At 43.9% G+C, this 20,221-nt stretch overlaps 1 protein-coding gene across 1 annotated transcript; it reads right to left on the bottom strand.

The window, feature by feature from the left end:
- Window positions 1–761: 761 nt before the first annotated feature.
- Window positions 762–19,779, bottom strand: LOC148540589 (protein kinase C delta type-like). Its single transcript, XM_088442857.1, has 9 exons — window positions 19,461–19,779; window positions 9,154–9,254; window positions 8,148–8,318; window positions 7,862–7,953; window positions 6,967–7,029; window positions 6,615–6,753; window positions 4,558–4,830; window positions 2,870–3,269; window positions 762–899 (listed from the first exon to the last, which is right to left on the bottom strand). Exons 1-8 carry the CDS (start codon window positions 19,777–19,779, stop codon window positions 2,991–2,993), a joined length of 1,437 nt encoding a protein of 478 aa, XP_088298983.1. The 3' UTR covers window positions 762–899; window positions 2,870–2,990.
- Between the last annotated feature and the right edge of the window lie 442 nt (window positions 19,780–20,221).

Below are 20,221 nucleotides of genomic sequence, written 5' to 3'. Positions count from 1 at the left end.
CCTCCCCTAAATAGCCGGCCTGTCACACTCCTTTGATGTTTATTATAATTATTGTTATTAGTTTAAATAATCTCTCTTCTCCCTTGGCCCCCCATACCTCCTCTCTCCCCTATTCACTCTCCCCTTAAACCCTTCCTTCAGCAATAATAGCAGTAGTAGTAATAATTAAAATAATAACAATAATAAAACTCGGCCTCCACCACCCCTATATAGCCGGCCAGTCACACTCCTTTAATGTTTACTATTATTATTGTTATTAGTTTAAATAATCTCTCTTCTCCCCTGGTCCCCCCTAACTCATCTCTCCCCTATTCACTCTCCCCTTAACCCTTCCCTATAGCAAAAATAGCAGTAGTAATAATAATAATAAAACCCGGCCTCCACTGCCCCTAAATAGCCGGCCTGTCACACTCCTTTGATGTTTATTATTATTACAATTATTGCTATTAGTTTAAATAATCTCTCTTCTCCCCTGGTCCCCTAACTCCTCTCTCCCCTATTAACTCTCACCTTAAGCCCTCCCTTTAGCAATAATAGCCATAGTAGTAGAAGTAATAATAATAATAATAATAATAATAAAACCCGGCCTCCACCTCCCCTAAATAGCCGGCCAGTCACACACCTTTGATGTTTCTTTTTTTTAATATTATTATTATTATTATTATTATTATTAGTTCCATCCTAACTCATCTATCCCCAATTAAATCTCCCCTTAACCCTTCCCCTTAGCAATAATAATAATAGTAGTAATAATAGTTAAAATGATAATAAAAATAATAGGAATAATAATAACAATGAAATAATAATAGTAAATGTAAAAATACTAAAAATATAAACATGTTTTAAAAATTCTAAAAACAGAAACATGTTCTTCTTTTCTTCATCATGGCTCTGAAGTGCTGTATAATAACAAAAAAAAAGTAAGACTTTAATGTGTGTTTTCTATGGTAAAAAACACACACACACTACATACAGTATCTTATTCTGTTTGTTGCTGTGTGATCCTGCACTATGGATGCAGAAGACCTCCAACATGCATTGTCATCTCCTGCCAATATGTCTTATTTCTATACCCAGCACCTTCATCATTAGATCTCTCATATTGTGACTATTCATGATATTAATTATCGGGGTTCGGACCCAGATAATTAACATTCTAACTCGATGCAAGCGCTGGAGCAATTCATCATTGCTCCAGCGTGGAGACAGCTGATCCGAAAATCAGCTGTCTCCCCGAACTGTTTCACTGTTGCTTTCAGAGCAGTGAGACAAGTGCACATGCGTAACCTACAGGTTACGTATGCGCACAAGAGTCCCGTCGTCTGGAGAAAGGAGTCGAACAGGGGTGGAGGGATCCAAAAGAACCCTCTTCGCTATCCGGGACTGTTGCAAGGCTGGAGCCGGAGCACTTGTCATCTAAAGATGGCGAATGCTCCCGCACTCAAGCCCGTAAAATATTGTATTTTCGGAGCTTGATTAATTCTGACCCCATACTAGTGTATGGGGACAGTGACCCATTCAGCAAGAGGAAGGTAAGCAGGAGATATCACAGATACCTTCTTGATGAATGGCCCGATAACTTAATTTCTACAATTGCAGGTGAAAATGTTCATTTCCCCTGCTTTTGTAGAAATTAAGTGATGATGAATAGGCCCCTATATGATGAAGCAAGGGATGCACAGGATGTTATTGTTCATTTACTCATTTAATCAGTATGTGAGATAAAATATTCCCTATCCTGCATTACCTAATATCACATAGACAGCAGGCGCGTAACCAAATGGGATAGGCCATCCCCTTCCCCAAGTTCAGTCATACATTGTGTGGCTGCACAGTGACTGGGTATGAGATCATCTTACACAGTAGCAAACTGATTGGTGGATGGTGCTGGTCATTCACAAGATGGAGTAGCTGGAGGTCTCCATACTTTAATTAGTGAATGTCTGAAACTATCCACTAATCAGAGTGCAGGCTGCTGTCACATGGCCTGTACAGTGCACAGACAGACAGCAAGACACCACAGGAGGGGCAAGTTATTTAATTGTTTCATCCTACAGATATGTGATCTAATTCCATAATAATTATACCAATAAACTTTTGGGAGTGGCTCAGTCCAGGGGCGTATCTATAATGGGTGCAGGGTGTTTGCGGGGAACATAGCCCCCTGGGTCCAAAGGGGCCACGCACCGCACACCCTGCACCCATAATATTACGTACCTCTCCGGAGTCCCACGTCGGTGCGGGCGTCCTGCGCTGTAAAACGACTGGAAAATGGCCACGTTGGCCATTTTCCCGTTGTTCGCGCAGGCGCAGTACAGGGAAAATGGACGCCGCTGCAGTGCCCAAAGTCTATAACTCCAGCGCTGGCCGCGAACAGCTCAGTGCGCTGCCGGCCGCCAGGCGGAGAGGAGGGGGCCCGTGTCGGAGACTGCACACGGGCCCCCTCCTCTCTAGAAACGGCCCTGGCTCAGTCTCATAATTATTTCAGAGATCTGATTTTATATTATATTATATAGAGGGTAGATTTAAATTATATTATGCTGTATTATATTATGTATATTATATTGTGCTGCTAGAGATCTACGGTCTCATTTAGCATTATTGCAGAGATTGGTAAGGAGGGGAATATTCTACATTATAATGTTATCAGAGATATGGGGCCTGATTTTGAATTACAGAGATTGAAGTATGGGGTACTCTATATTAAAATGCCAACAGAGATCTCATGAACAACCATGGCTGTGTATGAATTTAATAATTAAGACACTTTCATAGAGGAGCTGACTATAAAAACTCAAAGTTCAATATTATCATCAGCATCAATCAACTGATTTGCTGAGTGACAGACATGAGCCCTCTTAGAATTTACCTTCTTCATCCAGCGAGAAGTCTAGACTATTCCTGCTGGGAGGTGGTGACATAATCTGTAGAGCACATCCTCAGAGGTGACCTCAGAAGAATAGAAAAGAAAATGTGTTAAAATTATACTCTTAACTTATATAGAGAATATACACATAAAATATAAACATGAATACGAAAACCATCAGCTTAAAACCATCTCTTCGTTCCATAACCATCTTCCAGGTGTTAGGCCATCTCGCTCCATGCAGGTGGAAGGCTGGTGTTCTGGGGAAGGTCCTCCAGTTGGAGCCCACATATGAGAACCCTCTGAACAGCTCCTGGTCCATTGAGCTCAGTGGTGTTATCTGAGCCTCTGCTGCTTCCATCTCCTCGATGTTACATCCTCGGGAGCTGTGTTCAATGGTGGGCTACAGGAAGAAGAGACAAATAAACATCCATGTACTAAAATCTGATTTCAAATTCATAAAAGCTAAAAGTGTTAGAAAAAAGTAAGATGTGACATGTATCTATGGATCCGCTGATAGCACAGACTAGTGTAGTGTGGTTCTGCTCAGTGGCCTCTCTATAAAGGGTGCGGGGTGTGCGGTGCATATATTGTAGGCTGCAAAGTCTACTGGGGCCCAAACCATACCAGGGCCAAAACTAGGATTTTTCTCACCCGCGGGAAGGCAGTATTTTGGCCCCTCCCCCCAAAAAAACAACAAAGAAGAAATTTTTTTACGTGCAATGCATGTGCACTCCTGAAAAGGGTGTGTGGTTTCATGTATTACATTACGCAACACAGTAATGCCCACAACACATTATGCCACACTAATGCCCCTTAGACAGTAAGCCACCTTAATACCCCTTACACATTATGCCACAGTAATGCCCCTTACACATTATGCCATAATAATGCCCTCTTACACATTATGCCACAGTAATACCCTTTACACATTAACCCACCATAATGCACCTTAAACATTTATGTCCCCCTTCCTTCCCCGAAGTCTCTCACCTTGTTCCCAGGATTTGAAGCCCCTCACCCTAAAAGTTGGAGCTGCACGCCGCATTGGCAAGCTTGCTTTCCAGCTAAAGATTTGGGGCCACATGCCTGCATTGGCAGACAACAGTCCACAGCCCTTGAGAAACAAACACCACCATCATTCTAATGAGACACCGGTCACGGGCCTATCAGAGCTTGCAGACCGGTAGCCGCTGCTGATTTGCAGCTGGTCCACGAGCTCTGATTGGCTCTCGATTGGCGCTACATGAGAATGATTGCAGCTCTGTGTCTCTGCAGGGCAGCTCCAAACCCACACTAACAGCCAGGTACCTTAGGCCCCCGCTCAGCAGCCTGTTCTCAGTGCCCCCAAGACCAGCATCAAGGGCATGTGCCCCCCTAGTAGCTGAGCTGACCATACACCCTGCACCCATGTTCAATACTTAGCTCTCCGGAGTTCCATGTTGGCAGTGGCTGGACTCAATATAATAATGTACATGAAATCACTTACTACATATGGGTGCAGTGTGATTGCAGTTATTTCACTAGCTAAATAAAGCAGGTAATGCCACAGTGCTCACCATGTGGAGAGGCTGAGCGATGTCCTCTCATCATAAAATGATAGTTGACCATCTTTTTATTATATTTGTAAATGACCCTTATTATCTTTAAATGCATTAATTGTGCAAAACTGCTTTTTTTCCTATACTTACTGGGTCAGGGACATGTGGTGGTGGGAGTCTAAGGGCTTCCAGCGAGACCCAATCCATACGCTGGAACAAAGGATGCTGGCGGATGTTTCCGGTGACTCCCAAACGCCTGGATGGATTTTTACACAGGAGCTGCTTAACGATGTCTTTAGCCACAGCTCCTGCCTTGTGGAACCGTCTGGGATGGTAGCGACGGGTTCCGGTAAACATTTCATTAATGATGACACCAAATGAATACCAATCCACTCCAGCGTTGTACTCCTCTCCTGCCAGCATCTACCATAAGAGAGATATTATAGCACATTGTTACTCTATCATTATCTACTATATGCCATGTGTCTGTGTCTCATTGGCACTAGCTCTTTGCTATTATCATCCCACCTCTTTCAGTAGGTAACACTTTGGGCAGCATTCTATTAGCTGAGTCTTTGCCGCAAATTGCTTGAAGTGGCTAAAAACGTCACAACCGTGACTAGGAATGGTCATATAGGGCTTTCTATTGATGGTCACCTTCCATGTGCCATCGATGATAACCATCGATGGTGCAAAACAAAACATCTATCGAAAACCATTGATGGTTTGCACCACTTGATGGCCACTACTGCCTAGTAAATAGTGGGTCGCGGGCCAATATAAAACGTGGGGTGGGACTTAGCAGGCTACCAGGGGGCGCAGCTAAGCTCTTTATCTCTCTGTAGAAGAAAAAAACATTGAGCTCCATTGGCTCTCTGCAATCGATAGCAAAACCGTTGCCCATTGGTAGTAATTCTTAATGCTTGTTAAATATCGATGGTCAATGGCCATCCTTAGCTGTGACTTCCACGGACAGAACTCACAGTGAATCTGCCACTCAGTGATGTTATTAGGGAAGTGTGAGCAGTGACATTGTGCAGGGCCCTTGGTATGGCACTGTCTCTGTCCCAGGCTCCTGTATTTGGCTTGCAGGGTGCCTGGTCACTACAAACACACACCCTGCAGCCTGTAGAGCTGCCTGGAGTGTCGTAACACCATGAAGTCACATATTCAGGGGTGGGGCTGGCACAGGGTGCCACAGAGTACTTCCCCAGCACTGCTGTCACACATGCTTGCTCCTGGGTAGGCAGGTCAGTGACGCTCTTATTAAGAGTATAATAAAGGTGTGATGACCCAGCTATGAACAGATGGAGGCCAGAATTATTATTTGGGGGTAGGTCAGGGACGTGTGCACATTCACTGATGATGATGATCACCAGCACTAGCGACCCACTTGTCAATGAATGATGGCGAATGCACCACTTATGCTGACGGGACATATAGGGCCTGATTCTGAATTGGATGCAATGCCGATGGTCACAGAGTTGGGCAATGTTTTACTACTGTGCTTACCCGAAAATCCCTAAAACTCCTACGGCGCATTTGTGTTACACAGTGTGTGCGCACAAAGACACTGATGAGCCGCACACCATCAGACATGTCTAGGAGAAGTGCCTGGCATTCCTGGGTGGTGACTTGGAGGTGGCTAAACAGATGCACAGAGATGGTCTGTCTTATGGGCATGTCAGTAACGTGTTTGTGTACATGGGTGCTCAATCACTCACAGCGAGGCCATACTTGTATAATCTGCACCTGCCATAGGGCTGGTATAAGTTTCTATGGTGTGACCGATGGTGGTGACTACAGATGCACCAGGCAGTATTACAGCATCTACATATGCCCATAGTGACGTCTCAGTCCTTGCTCACACAGATGTACACCAGGGAAGGGCTGTGCAGTGTCATTACATAGTATCACATACGGGCGATCACCAAAGACACAGTCACGTCTGCTCCCACCTCTGACTTAGGCCCATAATGTTTTATTTGTGTGTGGTGTAACCATTGTTTTCTCCATATGGAGAGTTTTTTCTATGTCTTAAAAAAGATTTTTAAATTTTATGCCTAAAAGTGATGTATACACTGTATTTTGCAGTCAAAACAAATGGCAAAAAACATTGATTAATAATATAATAAGTGTATGTGACATCTGCCAGGCGTAAGCCGGAGCATATGCTGCTGATAGTAATAATATATTACACCCCTCACCTCTGGTGCCATATATCCAGGGGTTCCAGCGTAGGCTGTGGCTGTCTGGTCACCAAAGATGTTATCGATTGCCAGGCCGAAATCAGCAATTTTCAGATGACCAGACTCTGCCATCAGGATGTTATCTGGCTTTAGGTCTCTAAAAAGAAATATTTATAATAAATGAGAACTGTTTTGTCTAGTGAGAAATATATACTGTACATGAATTACCAGTAGTATTACAGGAGTCACATTTTGCAGACAGCGCCACCTAGTGATTACAGTGATTTCAGTTCTTACTTTAAGCGTAATAAGAAAGTGCACATCACTGTGACCTGATTATGTATGAAATTGGAATTATTAGTATAATTACCGATGGATGATTCCCTTAGAGTGCAGGTGTTGTACACCACATGTGATCTCAGCTGTGTAGAACCTTATAGAGAGGAAATGACTGTAACTTGTTGACATTAGAAAAAGGTAGAAAACCTGATATCCCCACTTACCCCCTCATGTCATAACACTGCCCCTGTCACATGATACCCTGTTATCACTGACACATTCTCAGAACTATGCCCCCACATGATCAGCACATTGATATATATGCATGACATTCCATGATCAAATAGGCCATATGTTAGCAGGGCTATCATACAATGGTGGGACCAGGAGATATATAGGGGGTGTGGTCAAATCCCCCTGAAAAAAATTAGTGGAAAATACTATGTGCACCTGCAAAGGGGGGTGTTTATCCCCCTCAACAGCTGGCCCAGGCACCCTGCCAAGCCCCTCAAACAAGTTCAGGCCCCGGTAATTAGTATCTGCTCCCCCTTCTCTCTGTGCCCCTGCATGTTATTCTATCCATACTCACATTCCACATAGAGACCAAATTAAGGTGATCAGACCGTACCTTAATGAAAAGATTACATTGAACATTTGCCATTCCCTGGAGAGGATGGCCCAGGTGTATGGGATGGGGGTATGTACATTAAAGTCTGCATTTTATTTAAGTCTAACTCCTTTCAATGCAGATGTAATGCAGCTCAAAACTGAGTATTATTATCTTAAACAAGCTCTATTGATAAGGACAAGGTACCCAGTAATGTTAGCTGCTGGGCCATCTAGCATCCCAGCTTTGGGTAAAGGTGTAGGGGTAGGAAATACTAAGGGGAATTTATAAAAGGAGTACAACCTTTATACTGTCCCTATCTCTGCACACCCTGTTACAGTTCATTTCAGTACATGTCTGTTGTATTTGAGGTGCTTACGTTGCGCTGGTGATGTCCAAGCAGCCTTTCCTCTGCAGGAACTGGTATAAGTCCCCGCCACTTGCGTATTCCAGACCCAGAAATAGATGGTTCTGTTTGATTGGACACACACAATAGTCATATAATACATTTTATTAGGAGAACATTGCAACAACTCCAAGTGAGCGTACTGGCTCATAGTAACATTATTACCCAAGAAGAGATGAATCCTGTATTTATGTTAAATGTGTAAATATAAATAAAGATCCCAACTAATTATCCTTGTCTAATAAGAAATACACTGTACCGTGGTCTGGAAGGCAAGGTGACCATGGATGAGGAAGGCACTACCAGACGCAACCTCTAGCACCCTGCGCTCCACAAACACCAGCTCCGGGTTCTTCAATAGCAGCTTTCTCTTCTTGATGACCTTCACTGCCAGTCGCTGACCAGTCAGAGAGTCCTCAGCCAGCAGGACCTACAGGTGATAGAGGCATACACACACAATCATAATTCTACTTACATTTCATTACCTCCATACGTATCCAGGTAGCTCCATATCTTTAGAGGTTAGCGGTATATTGTATTTCCAGTGTCATTAAAGAAAAAAAAATTTCATTTTTAGATATTATTTGATTCTATAACAGAGTAGACTGTGGATGACGTTTCTGTAAATGACAATAGTAATATGCAGTCAGCCAGCACAGGAGTAAGGCCTACCCGGCTACTTTCCTGGAATGAGACTCCAGAATATTCCCAGATTAATGATGTGACTGAGGGGAATAGTGCCATTAAGTCCTGCCCCCACTGCAGGGCCGGATTAAAGGGGGGGGCGACAGGGGCGGTCATCCCTGGGCCCCACACATGGAGGGGCCCCCACACAGGATCAGTGTGACCCTGCCGAGAACAGGTGTCCAGTGACAGTGCCGCTGCATACAGCTCAGAGCGGCTCCCGAGTCTTCTTACCGGTGCCACGTGACACATTACGTCCATGACGCCGATTGGAGGACCAGGCAGCAACTCTGCCGGGAGGAGGTCACGCCCGCACGCCGTCACTCAGATAAGTCAGCGGCAGAGTCTTTGGGGTTAGGAGGGCAGAAGGCTTAGGGGGAAGCTCCGTGTGGCTTGAAGGGGCCCCCGCAATATAAGGGGCCCCCAGAAGCCTTAATCTGGCCCTGCCCCACTGCTTTATGGTGATGCTTAATGACGTGCATGGAGTGACAATGATAATATATTCATGATGCCTCCTTTACTACAATATCTGAGTCACACAGTTGTTACCTGAGTTATGTAACCACAGTCACATGACTTACCTTCCCAAAGCTGCCCTGGCCCAGTAGATGGCAGAAGGACAGCCTCTTGATGTATGTAGAGACTGTTTCTCCAGGAGCAGCTTCCTGAACACCACTTCCTCCTTATAGGGATAAAAAAGTGAACAATGTAACATTTACTATTCAGCGTTAGGGCTCTATTTATTATCATTAGTTTTACTAAAATTAAGTGAAAAAGGGTGTTTTCACACCCTTTTCACATTATTTTAGTTTCACCTAAAGTTACTACAGGGCAATTGGAGTAGAATTTGTAAAATTCTACTCCAACCCCACATATCACTTATTTTTAGTAATCAGATCACATTTTGCATAATTGGAATGGGAAATGCGATCTGTGTGCAAGTTACTAAAAATAAATTGTGAAAAATATACCTGGGGAGGCCCTGTAATAATAATGCCACCTGGAGGTGGCGTTATCCAGGGTCTCCCCCGGTTACCGGACTCCTGCTCCACTCTAACATGCTGAGCAGAGCCCGGAGTCAGCCCCAGTGATCAGCTGTGTGGTCTAAACAGACCACACGCTGATACACTGCAAAAAAAAAGTACTTACCTGAGTCCAGGGACTGGAGTTCGGGGCTCCGTTGATGTCCTCCCTCTGGTCAGCTGGTCTACCTTACTGCACTGCGGCCCGGTCATCAGGTGACTGGGTCCCAGTGCAGTATGGGATGTCAGCTGACCGGAGTAATTTCACACTACAATCTGCATTCGCAATGCGGATAGTAGTAAATAGAGCTTTTAGAGGCACATGTAAAATGCATGTACATTATTGTATTGTATTACACCATTATGTAACTGTAATGCAGTCAGAATACTGTTGTGTACAGAGAGAGCACATAAACTCAGCCATACAGAGAAAAGTGGGTCATCAATTGCTACTGTTGGAAAAATGGTCAGGGATGGGCTGTGGAGGGGTATTTGCACCTCTGGCTGGTGTCATATTGCATCACCTTGTGCCAGTCAGTTGCTCAATATTATTTGTATAATAGCTGGATTGGCTGACCATCCGTGTATCTGGGATATCCTCAGTGGGCCGCATTGCTTAACAATTTAATTGGCTAATATTTTCCAAAAATTACCCCAAAATTGTTGATTTTTTTAAATGATCAAATAGTTATGTAAATAACTATTTACACTTGATTTGGTAAAACGCAATTAATAAATATGTAGATTATTAATGACATTATATTGAATAAGGGTAATAGTTCTTATTTACATAATTTGATTATTTAATAAATCAATTTTTGGAACAATTTAAAAGAAGAGTTTCATACAGGTAAAAAAAAGTTTATAGTGATATATATATACATATATATGTATATACATATATATATATATATATATATATATATATATATATACCATTTTTATAACTGTATAAAACATAATTTTACTTACACTTATCAGCCCTGCAAAAAGCCAGCAGCAGCAGTGAGTGGGCAATCCTGCGGGGCTGGCCAGGTGAGCAGTGCATGTAAATGGGGAGAGACGAGAATACACAGCATCCCTAAGCCCCTTGAGCTCAGGCTGCAGGAAGACTGTTTTAAAGCAGGGGACTGAGCTATTCATTTTATTATTATTTTGTGGGTTAGTAATTTAATGTTATTGGATAGAGGACTTGGCTATTTATTAGTGTGGAGATATTATTTAATGTAATGGGGATGTGGGCTGGGCTATTAATTTATTGGTGTGGTGGGGTAATCATTTAGCAGTGGATGGGAACTGTTCATTTAATGATGAGGGATATTAATATAATAGTGGCATTTTGGCAATGTCTATTAATTTAAGGTGGGGATGAGGGTTATTTATTAAATATTGATGTTATTATGGGCTTTATAGGATGGAAGGTATATTTATTTATTGGGGATGGTTACATGGGATCCACAGTGGTTATGTTGGTTATGTTGATCCCAGAATGGGAGATGTGAAATGACTGAGCAGTAAGCGCTGTATACCGTGATCACTCGCACTGCCGGCATTCTGTGCTGACTGCCCCAAGTCCTGACAATGCGCCTGTGCTGCTGCGCAGTGTGTAACTTCCCGTATCCCCATACAACTGCATGCCTGAAAACTCTCTGTAACCCTGGTTGTCTCTAGAATATGTCTTATTTATTAATGGCAATGTGAAGGCACAATTGTCCCCTGTGGGCTATATTGCACTTTATACATTATATTGTGTAGGAATAATGTACTATAACTGTGAGGGAGGAGTGCTAGTCCCTTATTTTGCCAGGGGCCTTTGCCATATAAACTTTAGGTGGGGCCAGGGGTGTAACTAGGTATTTGAAGACCCCATAGCAAAAGTTTGAGAAGACCCCTATGTAGGACTGGCCCACAATGGTACCAGGTAGACCCCTGGTGGGCCCCACTGCCCAAGGGCCTACCCTCTTCTCTAGTGCTCAGGTTCCAGACTGTACACTTGAATTATTAATTATACATATGTTAAATTATACTGCATAGGACTATGATGTATTTTCTACAATGCATTGCTGTTATTAATCTTGTACATTATCTTGCATGCATTAGCAGTATTTACTATATAGATTCTTTAAGGGACTCAGACCATGCAATCTTAATGGTTAGCCAAGCCTCTGTGGAGGCTGGCAACAACCCCAAATATGGGCCACTATCACTGCATTCCCCCGGTGGGCCCTTCATGCTCAAGTCCGAGACTGCCCAATGGTAAAAAATATAAGACCTATAACTTTGACAAGGTAGATCAGCCCCCCTCAGCACTGGGCCCTAAAGCAGGTGTACCCCTTGCACCTATTGTAGTTAGTAGGGATTAGCACAAGATGAGATGTCAAGGCTAAAGCAACATGCAGGGCCGGCACGAGGCATGTTCAACCATTGCAGTCGAAGAGGGGTGCCACCCCATTGAGGGCACACCCCTGCCAACCTTCCCGATTTTCAGCAGGACAGTCACATTTTTTGGGCACTGCCCTGCTGTTCCACCCGAAGTGTCCCGTTGGTGGTCGGGAAGTTGGGCACTCCCACCGCCGCAGCTGTGCCGGCCTCATAGAAAAGTAATGGACAATACAGTGCAGGAAGAGGGCTGGGGGCAGCCCAGCTACTGAAGGAGTGCTGGGCTTGCCCCCAGCCTGACGTTAAATGGGAGACGTGCCATACAGGCACGTCCCCAATTAGCATCACTTAGGGGGCATGGTCAATGATAATTAGGCCACGCCTCCTTTTTGGGTGCTCACGACTTCACCGAGCGCAGGGTGAGGGGCATCATATTCCCTCTCCACACAGGGCGTGACTCCTCCTCGAGCTGGCCCTGGTAACATGCAATAGTATGTGGAGTTGCAGCAACTCAAGGGGGAGCATATTACAGTAAACAGACCTAAATACATAAAAAACGCTATAAAGTATTCAGTTATACCCCAAGTATTTCATTAATGTAGAGGTCAGATTGTATGCTGTGCTCCATTTTGTTGTGGCTAAAGGGTATTGACATTTAAAATACTCCCTGGAACTACAATGAAACATCTTACAATGGAATTGTTTCCTCTATGAGTAACAAGTAGACATAGCTTATTAGGAGCATCTCCACATAATTGTGGGCTATGCAGGGATTGTGCATATGTGTAAATACACCTGTATATTCAGGAGGATCTCTTGCACCAGGGAAAGGGCTGACACAAGTGAGAACTGAAAATAATGACAGCTATGAAGCCAAGGGTACAGATTGTAGCAGTCCAGTCACAAGGATGCATACAACTCAGTGTGTGGGTGATATCTGTATTTAAGGCCTGTTTCATTATATATCGCTATTGCGATCGCAGCTGTGATAATGCATGCAGTTCTGCTGCAAAATATGCTAATGTTTGCAACCACTCAGCCAGCATAGAGACGCCCACTACCGCTTTCTCACATCCATAATACCTCTCAGTCCTGCGTATAAAGCGGTAACAATGAGTAACATCGGCCCCTCTAACAGAATTACAGCAGGTCTGACCTGTCCCAGGAATTGAAACAAACAGATCACAGGTGCACAACCCCAAATTACTAATTATATATAAATACATTTGCAATCAAATTTTGCAATCGATAGAGCTTTTCGCATAATCATGGCCAAGGTTATGGGCCTACCCACCATATCCAGGTAACCTCTTTAGGGTAGGTCCCTAACATACTAGGGGTCAAATCCAGATCGCACGACACCCCCAAACTAGCCCAGCTAAGCCACCTTAGGGCACCGCCATAATAGGAAAAGTGAAGTGTAAAAGAAATAGTTAAGAGCAACCACAGCTGCATATATATATATATTCAGGGTGTGCAGTCCAGGAATCTTTCCTATATACTGAATCTTTCCTGTCTCAGGAATTGCAAGTTCCGTTGCATGCAGTGAGTACTCAGGCTGCATATGTCGTCACAGTAGCTAATGTATGCACACCCATGTAATGGCGTTCAAACGGACAGACACGCCTGGGTTTCTCCTACCACTCCCTCGTCACCACCCCCAAACACTGACATCCCATCACTCACTCTGCGATGGCTTTCTATCTGCGTGTGTAAATGCAATGCTAACCTTCACATGCGTACTGCGGTGCATGCGCAGTATGCACCATTGACCGATATGCGTATGCAGTTGCAATCCATGCTGTTTCAGGCCCTTAGTTCCATATATGCAATGCTGGAGCTATTATGGCCAACTCGCATTGCACTCTGCATTTAAAACCAGACACATGATCATTATCCAGCTGCATGCAGTCAGCTGTAATCATGCTTGTAATTAACCAGTTTATTTAAGGTGGTAAAAGATTATGGTTTTACAGATGCAGCAAAGTTTGTTGCAGCAAACAGAATGTATTATGCTATTTATTCATATAACCCAGGTTACTGACAGCTTAACTCAGACCCTCCAACGCATACTTGTCTACTCTCCCAGAACTCTCCCGATAATCGGGTGCTGCTCCCGTCACCCCGCAAGACTAGAAATACAAGTTGGAAGCTGCTCAATCACTTCAGTAATATCACTCAGGTGCATGTAAGGGAGGGGCTAGTCTATACAAGAAACAACAAAAAGTATTCCCCCAGCACTCAGAATGAAATCAGCAATAAGATTTGAAAAACTACATGGTGGTAGATAATTCAGAGATCTCAGTTGCATATATTTGCAAAGATATGGCTAAGCCTCCAGGCCGCGTCACGGTGTCTCTGATACATATAAGGCCACATGATAATGGCACATACAAATATACCTGAATTGAGAGCTAGCTTACCTTGGAGTCACCCCTAAGTCCTCCTAATGGCACTACAAGAACCAGCACGCCCTCCTAACGCTGGTCCCATCTATGCCTCTCAATACAGAAATACAAGTTGGAAGCTGCTCAATCACTTCAGTAATATCACTCAGGTGCTTCGCTGGGGTGGCTGGCTATCGCCGGCTTTTTTGGGGTTCTGCACCCCAGATTCTGACCAAGTGATAGGGACCTCCGGTATCAGATACACCGTGACGCGGCCCGGAGGCTTAGCCATATCTTTGCAAATATATGCAACTGAGATCTCTGAATTATCTACCACCATGTAGTTTTTCAAATCTTATTGCTGATTTCATTCTGAGTGCTGGGGGAATACTTTTTGTTTTACCCCGCAAGACTAGGCAAGTCCCCCGGAATGGCCTCCGGCACCTCGCAAACCCGCAAAAGTGGGCGGTCCGGGGGTGCGATGACGCGATTCGCGCTGAATTTCGTCATTGTAGCCCCGCGCCCTGCCTTATAATGCCAGTAATACTGGCATTCTAAAGCGGGGGGTGGGGCCACTATCATGTGATCGTGTCGGCACGCCCTCGCTCCGCCTACCTGAACCGCCCCCACCCTCCCTGCTGGATGGACCTGGCAGCCCCCTCCCGAAGCCCCCTGCAGAAAAGTCGGTAAGTATGCTCCAACGTGACCATTCCATTAGGAATAAAATACTCTGCTCCTGGACTTCCCTCTTAATTTATGATTGCAGACACCTGTGCTGAAACACCTGTCTCATCAATTACCTAGTTCAGCACAGGTGACTGCAATCATACATTACGTGGGACCCTAGGAGCAGAGCATTTTGTATCTAAAGGCCCCCATACAACAGCAATCTGAAAACCACAATTGAACAATTTGAAGATTTATTGCCTGATCTTAGGATTTCCCAATCGAGCAATCTGCGCCCATACATTACAGATCTGTTTCAGTGATTTGCAGATCAATTGCAGAAAACACAGATCGGACAATCTTGAAAGGCCCATCATTTTACTGGTAACGGTCTGCAAATCTGCTGATCATGGCCATACACTAGCAATCTACAGCCACAATCGATCTGTGAAATCCAACATGTTGGACAATCAGATTTAACAATTCCAATCACTTTTTGGTTGCAATCTGCGATCTGTGAAGCCCATACATTGCAGATTTTTATACACAATCGATTGCAAATTGCACGATTGCTGCAATCCATCTCTGATGTATGGGGGCCTTAATGGAATGGGTCATGTTAACTGTGATTCAAGATATCAGAGGTTTAGTTGTGACAAACCATTTACTGCACTAAATCCTGCCCCATATGTAAATAACAGGATAAAACCACATACTCTTCAGCAGTAAACATATACCTATTGTGGGCAGCTGTAAGGTGCCCATGCAGGAGAGCACAATCTCTTTCTCATAGTAATTATGCCTGCTGCCCCTTTAAATTAAGCATCCTATTTCCATAGCCATGTAACAGCACTGGGTGTGGTTATCATTATCTAGTCCCCTATGCCCGATATCCCCTAACAATGCATGATAAAAGGGAAATGTTGCATTTTCTATCTAGAAGGAGTAATCACCCCCTCCCTCGGACACCTAGTGATTGCATTATGGCTGGTGGGGCAATTTAAGGCTTGGTGGGGCTAGGCAGCTGCAGAGGTAAGAGGACTGCAGATGAATAACATAGGGATAAATCACATACCTACAGTATAACCTAAGGCCATCAGGCTGAGGGGGAGGATATACAGATTAGGGGGACATGACAGCAGAAAAGAAGCTACAGAAGGTCACTAAGGGTATATCTTCAGTTGAGCCATGGGCAGGGCCGCCAACAGAAATCTTGGGGCCTGGTACACTGATATCTCTGGGGGCCCCCCTCGACCCCCTCGCCCACACATATCTCCCCTGCATTTGCCAAAACATAAGTTACAGCTATACATTGAACAGAGATACCCCCATATATATATTAGCTATACACTGAACAGAGATACCCCCATACATATTACAGAGACAATCAGCCTTTGTCACCCCTGTATTGCCACATAATGCCAACAGCACTACTGCAAGTCATGTGTTGCAGAAGTAACTACATTATTATCTATAACTTGCCCAGGACCCCACGATAGACAGATAGATAGATAGATAGATATGACATAGATAGAGAGATAAATATGATATAGGAGACATAGATAAATAGATGAGACAGATATGACATAGATAGATGCATACCTCCCAACATTCTAACTTAGCTAGGTGTCTATGGAAAATGGGAAAGAGCCTCGCAACTTCCACCGTTATTGTCACTTTGGGGGACGTGCTTTGGGAGAGCGGTTTGTGGTCTCCCCAACTTCCCCCCCACCGTGGGACACTACGGCCCGCGGGTGGGACAGCGGGACAGTCCCAGAAAAACGGGATGTCCCGCATTTGGTTGGGAGGTATGTAGGTGTGATATAGATAGATATGAGATAGAAAGAAAAATATGAGTTAGATAGCTAGATCGATACTGTAGATAGATAAATATGAGATGGATGGATAGATAGATAGAGTAGATACTGTAGATAGATAGCTATGAGATAGACAGATAGATATTATATAGATATATTTGAGATAGATAGATAGATATTAGATAGATAGTTATGAGATAGATAGACCATTTTAAAGCCACCCTCTGCTTATACCCATTTTTTTATATTATATATATTTGGCAGTAGCAGCACAGCGTTTTTGTTTTAAATAATATCCCATAATATTCTATATGTAAATCCAATGCAAAACTAATTAAATTAATTGATTTTGCTTACCGCATCTCACAGTTAGTGTGTGTTTCAGTCAGCTGCTGCGCTGCCATTCAGTGACTGTGAGATGCTATGGACTGGTTGGGACTGCCAGCCAGGGAGGGTCAGGTGTCATAGATAAGTGTAATAGATAGGATTCTGTAGTGTGGAGGGACTGGAGTGGTGGTGCTGCAGGGCCGCTTATGGACAGTGCATATGGATTAGTCTTGCATTGGACACCATTACTGGGGGGGGCTACTACTGGGGACACCATTACTGGGGGGGAGCTACTACTACTGGGGACACCATTACTGGGGGGATGACTACTACTGGGGACACCATTACTGGGGGGGAGCTACTATTACTGGGGACACCATTACTGGGGGGGACCTACTACTACTGGGGGCACCATTACTGGGGGGAGCTACAACTACTGGGGGCACCATTGCTGGGTGGGAGCTACTACTACTGGGGACACCATTTCTGGGGGGGGGAGCTACTACTTCTGGGGACACCATTACTGGGGGGGAGCTACAACTGGGTGCACCATTACTGAGGGGGCTACTACTGGGGGTACTGCATCGGGAGGGGAAACCTCTACTGGAGACTACTACTAGGGGGAAACTACTACTAGGGGACCACTACTGGGGGCACTAAATAGGGAGAACCACTACAGGGGGCCCTGTATAGGGGGGTTCGCTGTTGGGGGCCTGCATAAGGGGGACAGCTACTGGGGGCACTGAATAAGGGGCTGCATAAGGGGGACCACTACTGGGGGCATTGCATACTGGGGGTACTGTATAAGGGGAACTAATGGGGGGCTGCTTAAGGGGGACCACTACTGGGGGTACTGTAAAAGGGGTACTACTATGGGCCTACATAAGAGGGACCACAACTGGGGACATTGTATACTGGGGTACTGTATAAGGGGCACTACTGGGGTTAAGGTGCATATGGAAAGGAATGGTCAGAGTGACGATAAAGGGGTGTGTCATGTTGACACGCCCCATTTTTAAGTGGCCATGCCCATTTTTCCGCCATTTTAAGCCTTCCCGATGCTTCTCTGGCTTGAATACATACTGCTTATCTTCCCAACATGCTCCTCCGACTCCAAATTGGAGTTTCTATAGAGGAGTGTATAAAGAGGCGCAATATGAAAAAGCTCAGGGATGGGCTATATATAGATATATATGCATTTTTTACAAATCTGTATCATTATACTGCTGGGAATGGCTACAGGGACTGATTGTACAAGATCCCTCTATCCTGGTTGTTTTCAGGCTGAAAGAAGGATTTTTCTTCATATGACGCTATTCTGAGATGACATTATATAAAATAAGCGTCTACACCTTTATTTAATGTTTTGATGCTTGATGAGTTGCAAAAATGTTAAAGAACTGTAGGGAGCAATGGCTTCCGCTCTACAGTGTGATACTATGCGAGCTGGTATTAATGGAGAAGATAATTGCGTTATCTTCTCTGGTAACACATTGCTGTATAGTGGGAATAGTACTGAAAAATGTGGTAACACTCATATCCGCATTGTTTAGTAGAAATGTGTTTGCTGAATAGAGCCCCAACTATGATATTTTTAGGAAAAGCAACAGAGATCATTATCTGCATAAAAAAAGACTAATAACAGACAGTCCCAGGTAGTCCCTTGAACAGCAAAGTACATTTTTTGTATTTATTAATGCATATGTTTATCCATATAAATTAATGTAGTTCTTTTTCATAGAATATATGAAACTGTTTTTCTTTATATACTACACTTTAGCATTAAGCAAGTTCTCGTTGGAATTACCACAACCCCACTAATGGCAGTATATCACCTCGCTAGTGGTTGGCCTTACCCCTAAGTGGGACCCATGATTACATTCCCTTTAGGGGCAGTAGATGTAGTCTTGGACCATGCTAACTTGAGTAAACAGAGACCCAAGAGATGGAAAATAACAGATAAAGAAGACTTATAGCCAAATTAAACACATATTTCTAATTATATTCATAATTTCAGCTGCAAATCCTAATATTGTTATACTGCATGTGATGGCCATAAATGATTACCTCAGATAATATTGAATAATTACTTCATAAAGGTTATCATATTTACCACCAGGCAAAAGGTACATAATTTGTCGGATGTGCGATTCTCATAGGAAATGGGTGTGGTAATTGTGGATAATGGGAGTGGTCTAAACTGTCCAGATTGTTTTTGTTGTTTTCTTGTAAGGTTTGTATTATTCCAAGTCTACTGGTTGTCATGTCTTATATATTGATACGGCCATACCTGCTCGTTCTTGTCTCCTTCTAGAGTCACCAAAGCGAATGAACTCCCCAGATGTTTTCCTTCTCTTCCTGTCTGCAATCATTCCACTGTCTATGCCAATTTCTTCTATCTGATCCTCTCTCTTCCTCCTCTTATCACTGTTTTGGTTGGTATAATCCATAGAAAAAAATTCCTGGCTCCCATCATCAGAGCTGTTTTCCACATGCAGGCACTTCTTCCTTCCTTTCGTGCGAGACTCGGTGGAAATCCTCTTTCTGGCCTTCTTGATGGCCCAAGACTCCTCCAAACTGTCAGATATCTTTCTTTTCTTCAAAACCATCATCTTCTTTCTTCTCTTGTAGATAGAAAACTCCTCATCCTCTGAGCTCCTGGCTTCCTCCAGATGCGACGCCATCCTGCCAACAGTCCAACTGTCTCTGACTCCCAACTGCCACTCAGAGTTTTGAAAGTAAACAGCAGCAGGTGATCATGTGACAGCAGCATGGCAGCTGATGATGGCACCAGCTATACTTTACCAGACAGCCCACCACCATAGATGATGCCCATCTCATGTAGCTAACTTGTAGCTGATACTGTTACTTCTCCTATTACAATCAATTGATGTTGACAAATGCTTGAAGTTACAAATCAGGGTAATTAAAAAAAACATTAATTCATATACATTTTTGAGCTTGGAAGAGGGCCTCTGTGGCATCACTGACAAATCTCCTTGCTGGACTGACGCAGATGGTGTTTCGCTTGTATCTTTTATCATGGATGCT

Source organism: Taudactylus pleione, unplaced genomic scaffold, assembly GCF_031769625.1.
Source record: "Taudactylus pleione unplaced genomic scaffold, aTauple2 ptg000018l, whole genome shotgun sequence".
Classification (NCBI taxonomy): domain Eukaryota; kingdom Metazoa; phylum Chordata; class Amphibia; order Anura; family Myobatrachidae; genus Taudactylus; species Taudactylus pleione.
This window is presented reverse-complemented; position numbering and strand designations above follow the sequence as displayed.

What these genes read in the sequence shown, in the direction of transcription:
- LOC148540589 (XM_088442857.1), bottom strand. Translation starts at nt 19,779, where the DNA reads ATGGTTTTGAAGAAAAGAAAGATATCTGACAGTTTGGAGGAGTCTTGG. An exon ending in GCCAGGGCAGCTTTGGGAAG is followed by an intron (nt 8,319 to 9,153) that starts GTAAGTCATGTG and finishes TATCACCTGTAG; the next exon opens with GTCCTGCTGGCTGAGGACTC. An exon ending in CTGGATATATGGCACCAGAG is followed by an intron (nt 4,831 to 6,614) that starts GTGAGGGGTGTA and finishes CTCTTATGGTAG; the next exon opens with ATGCTGGCAGGAGAGGAGTA.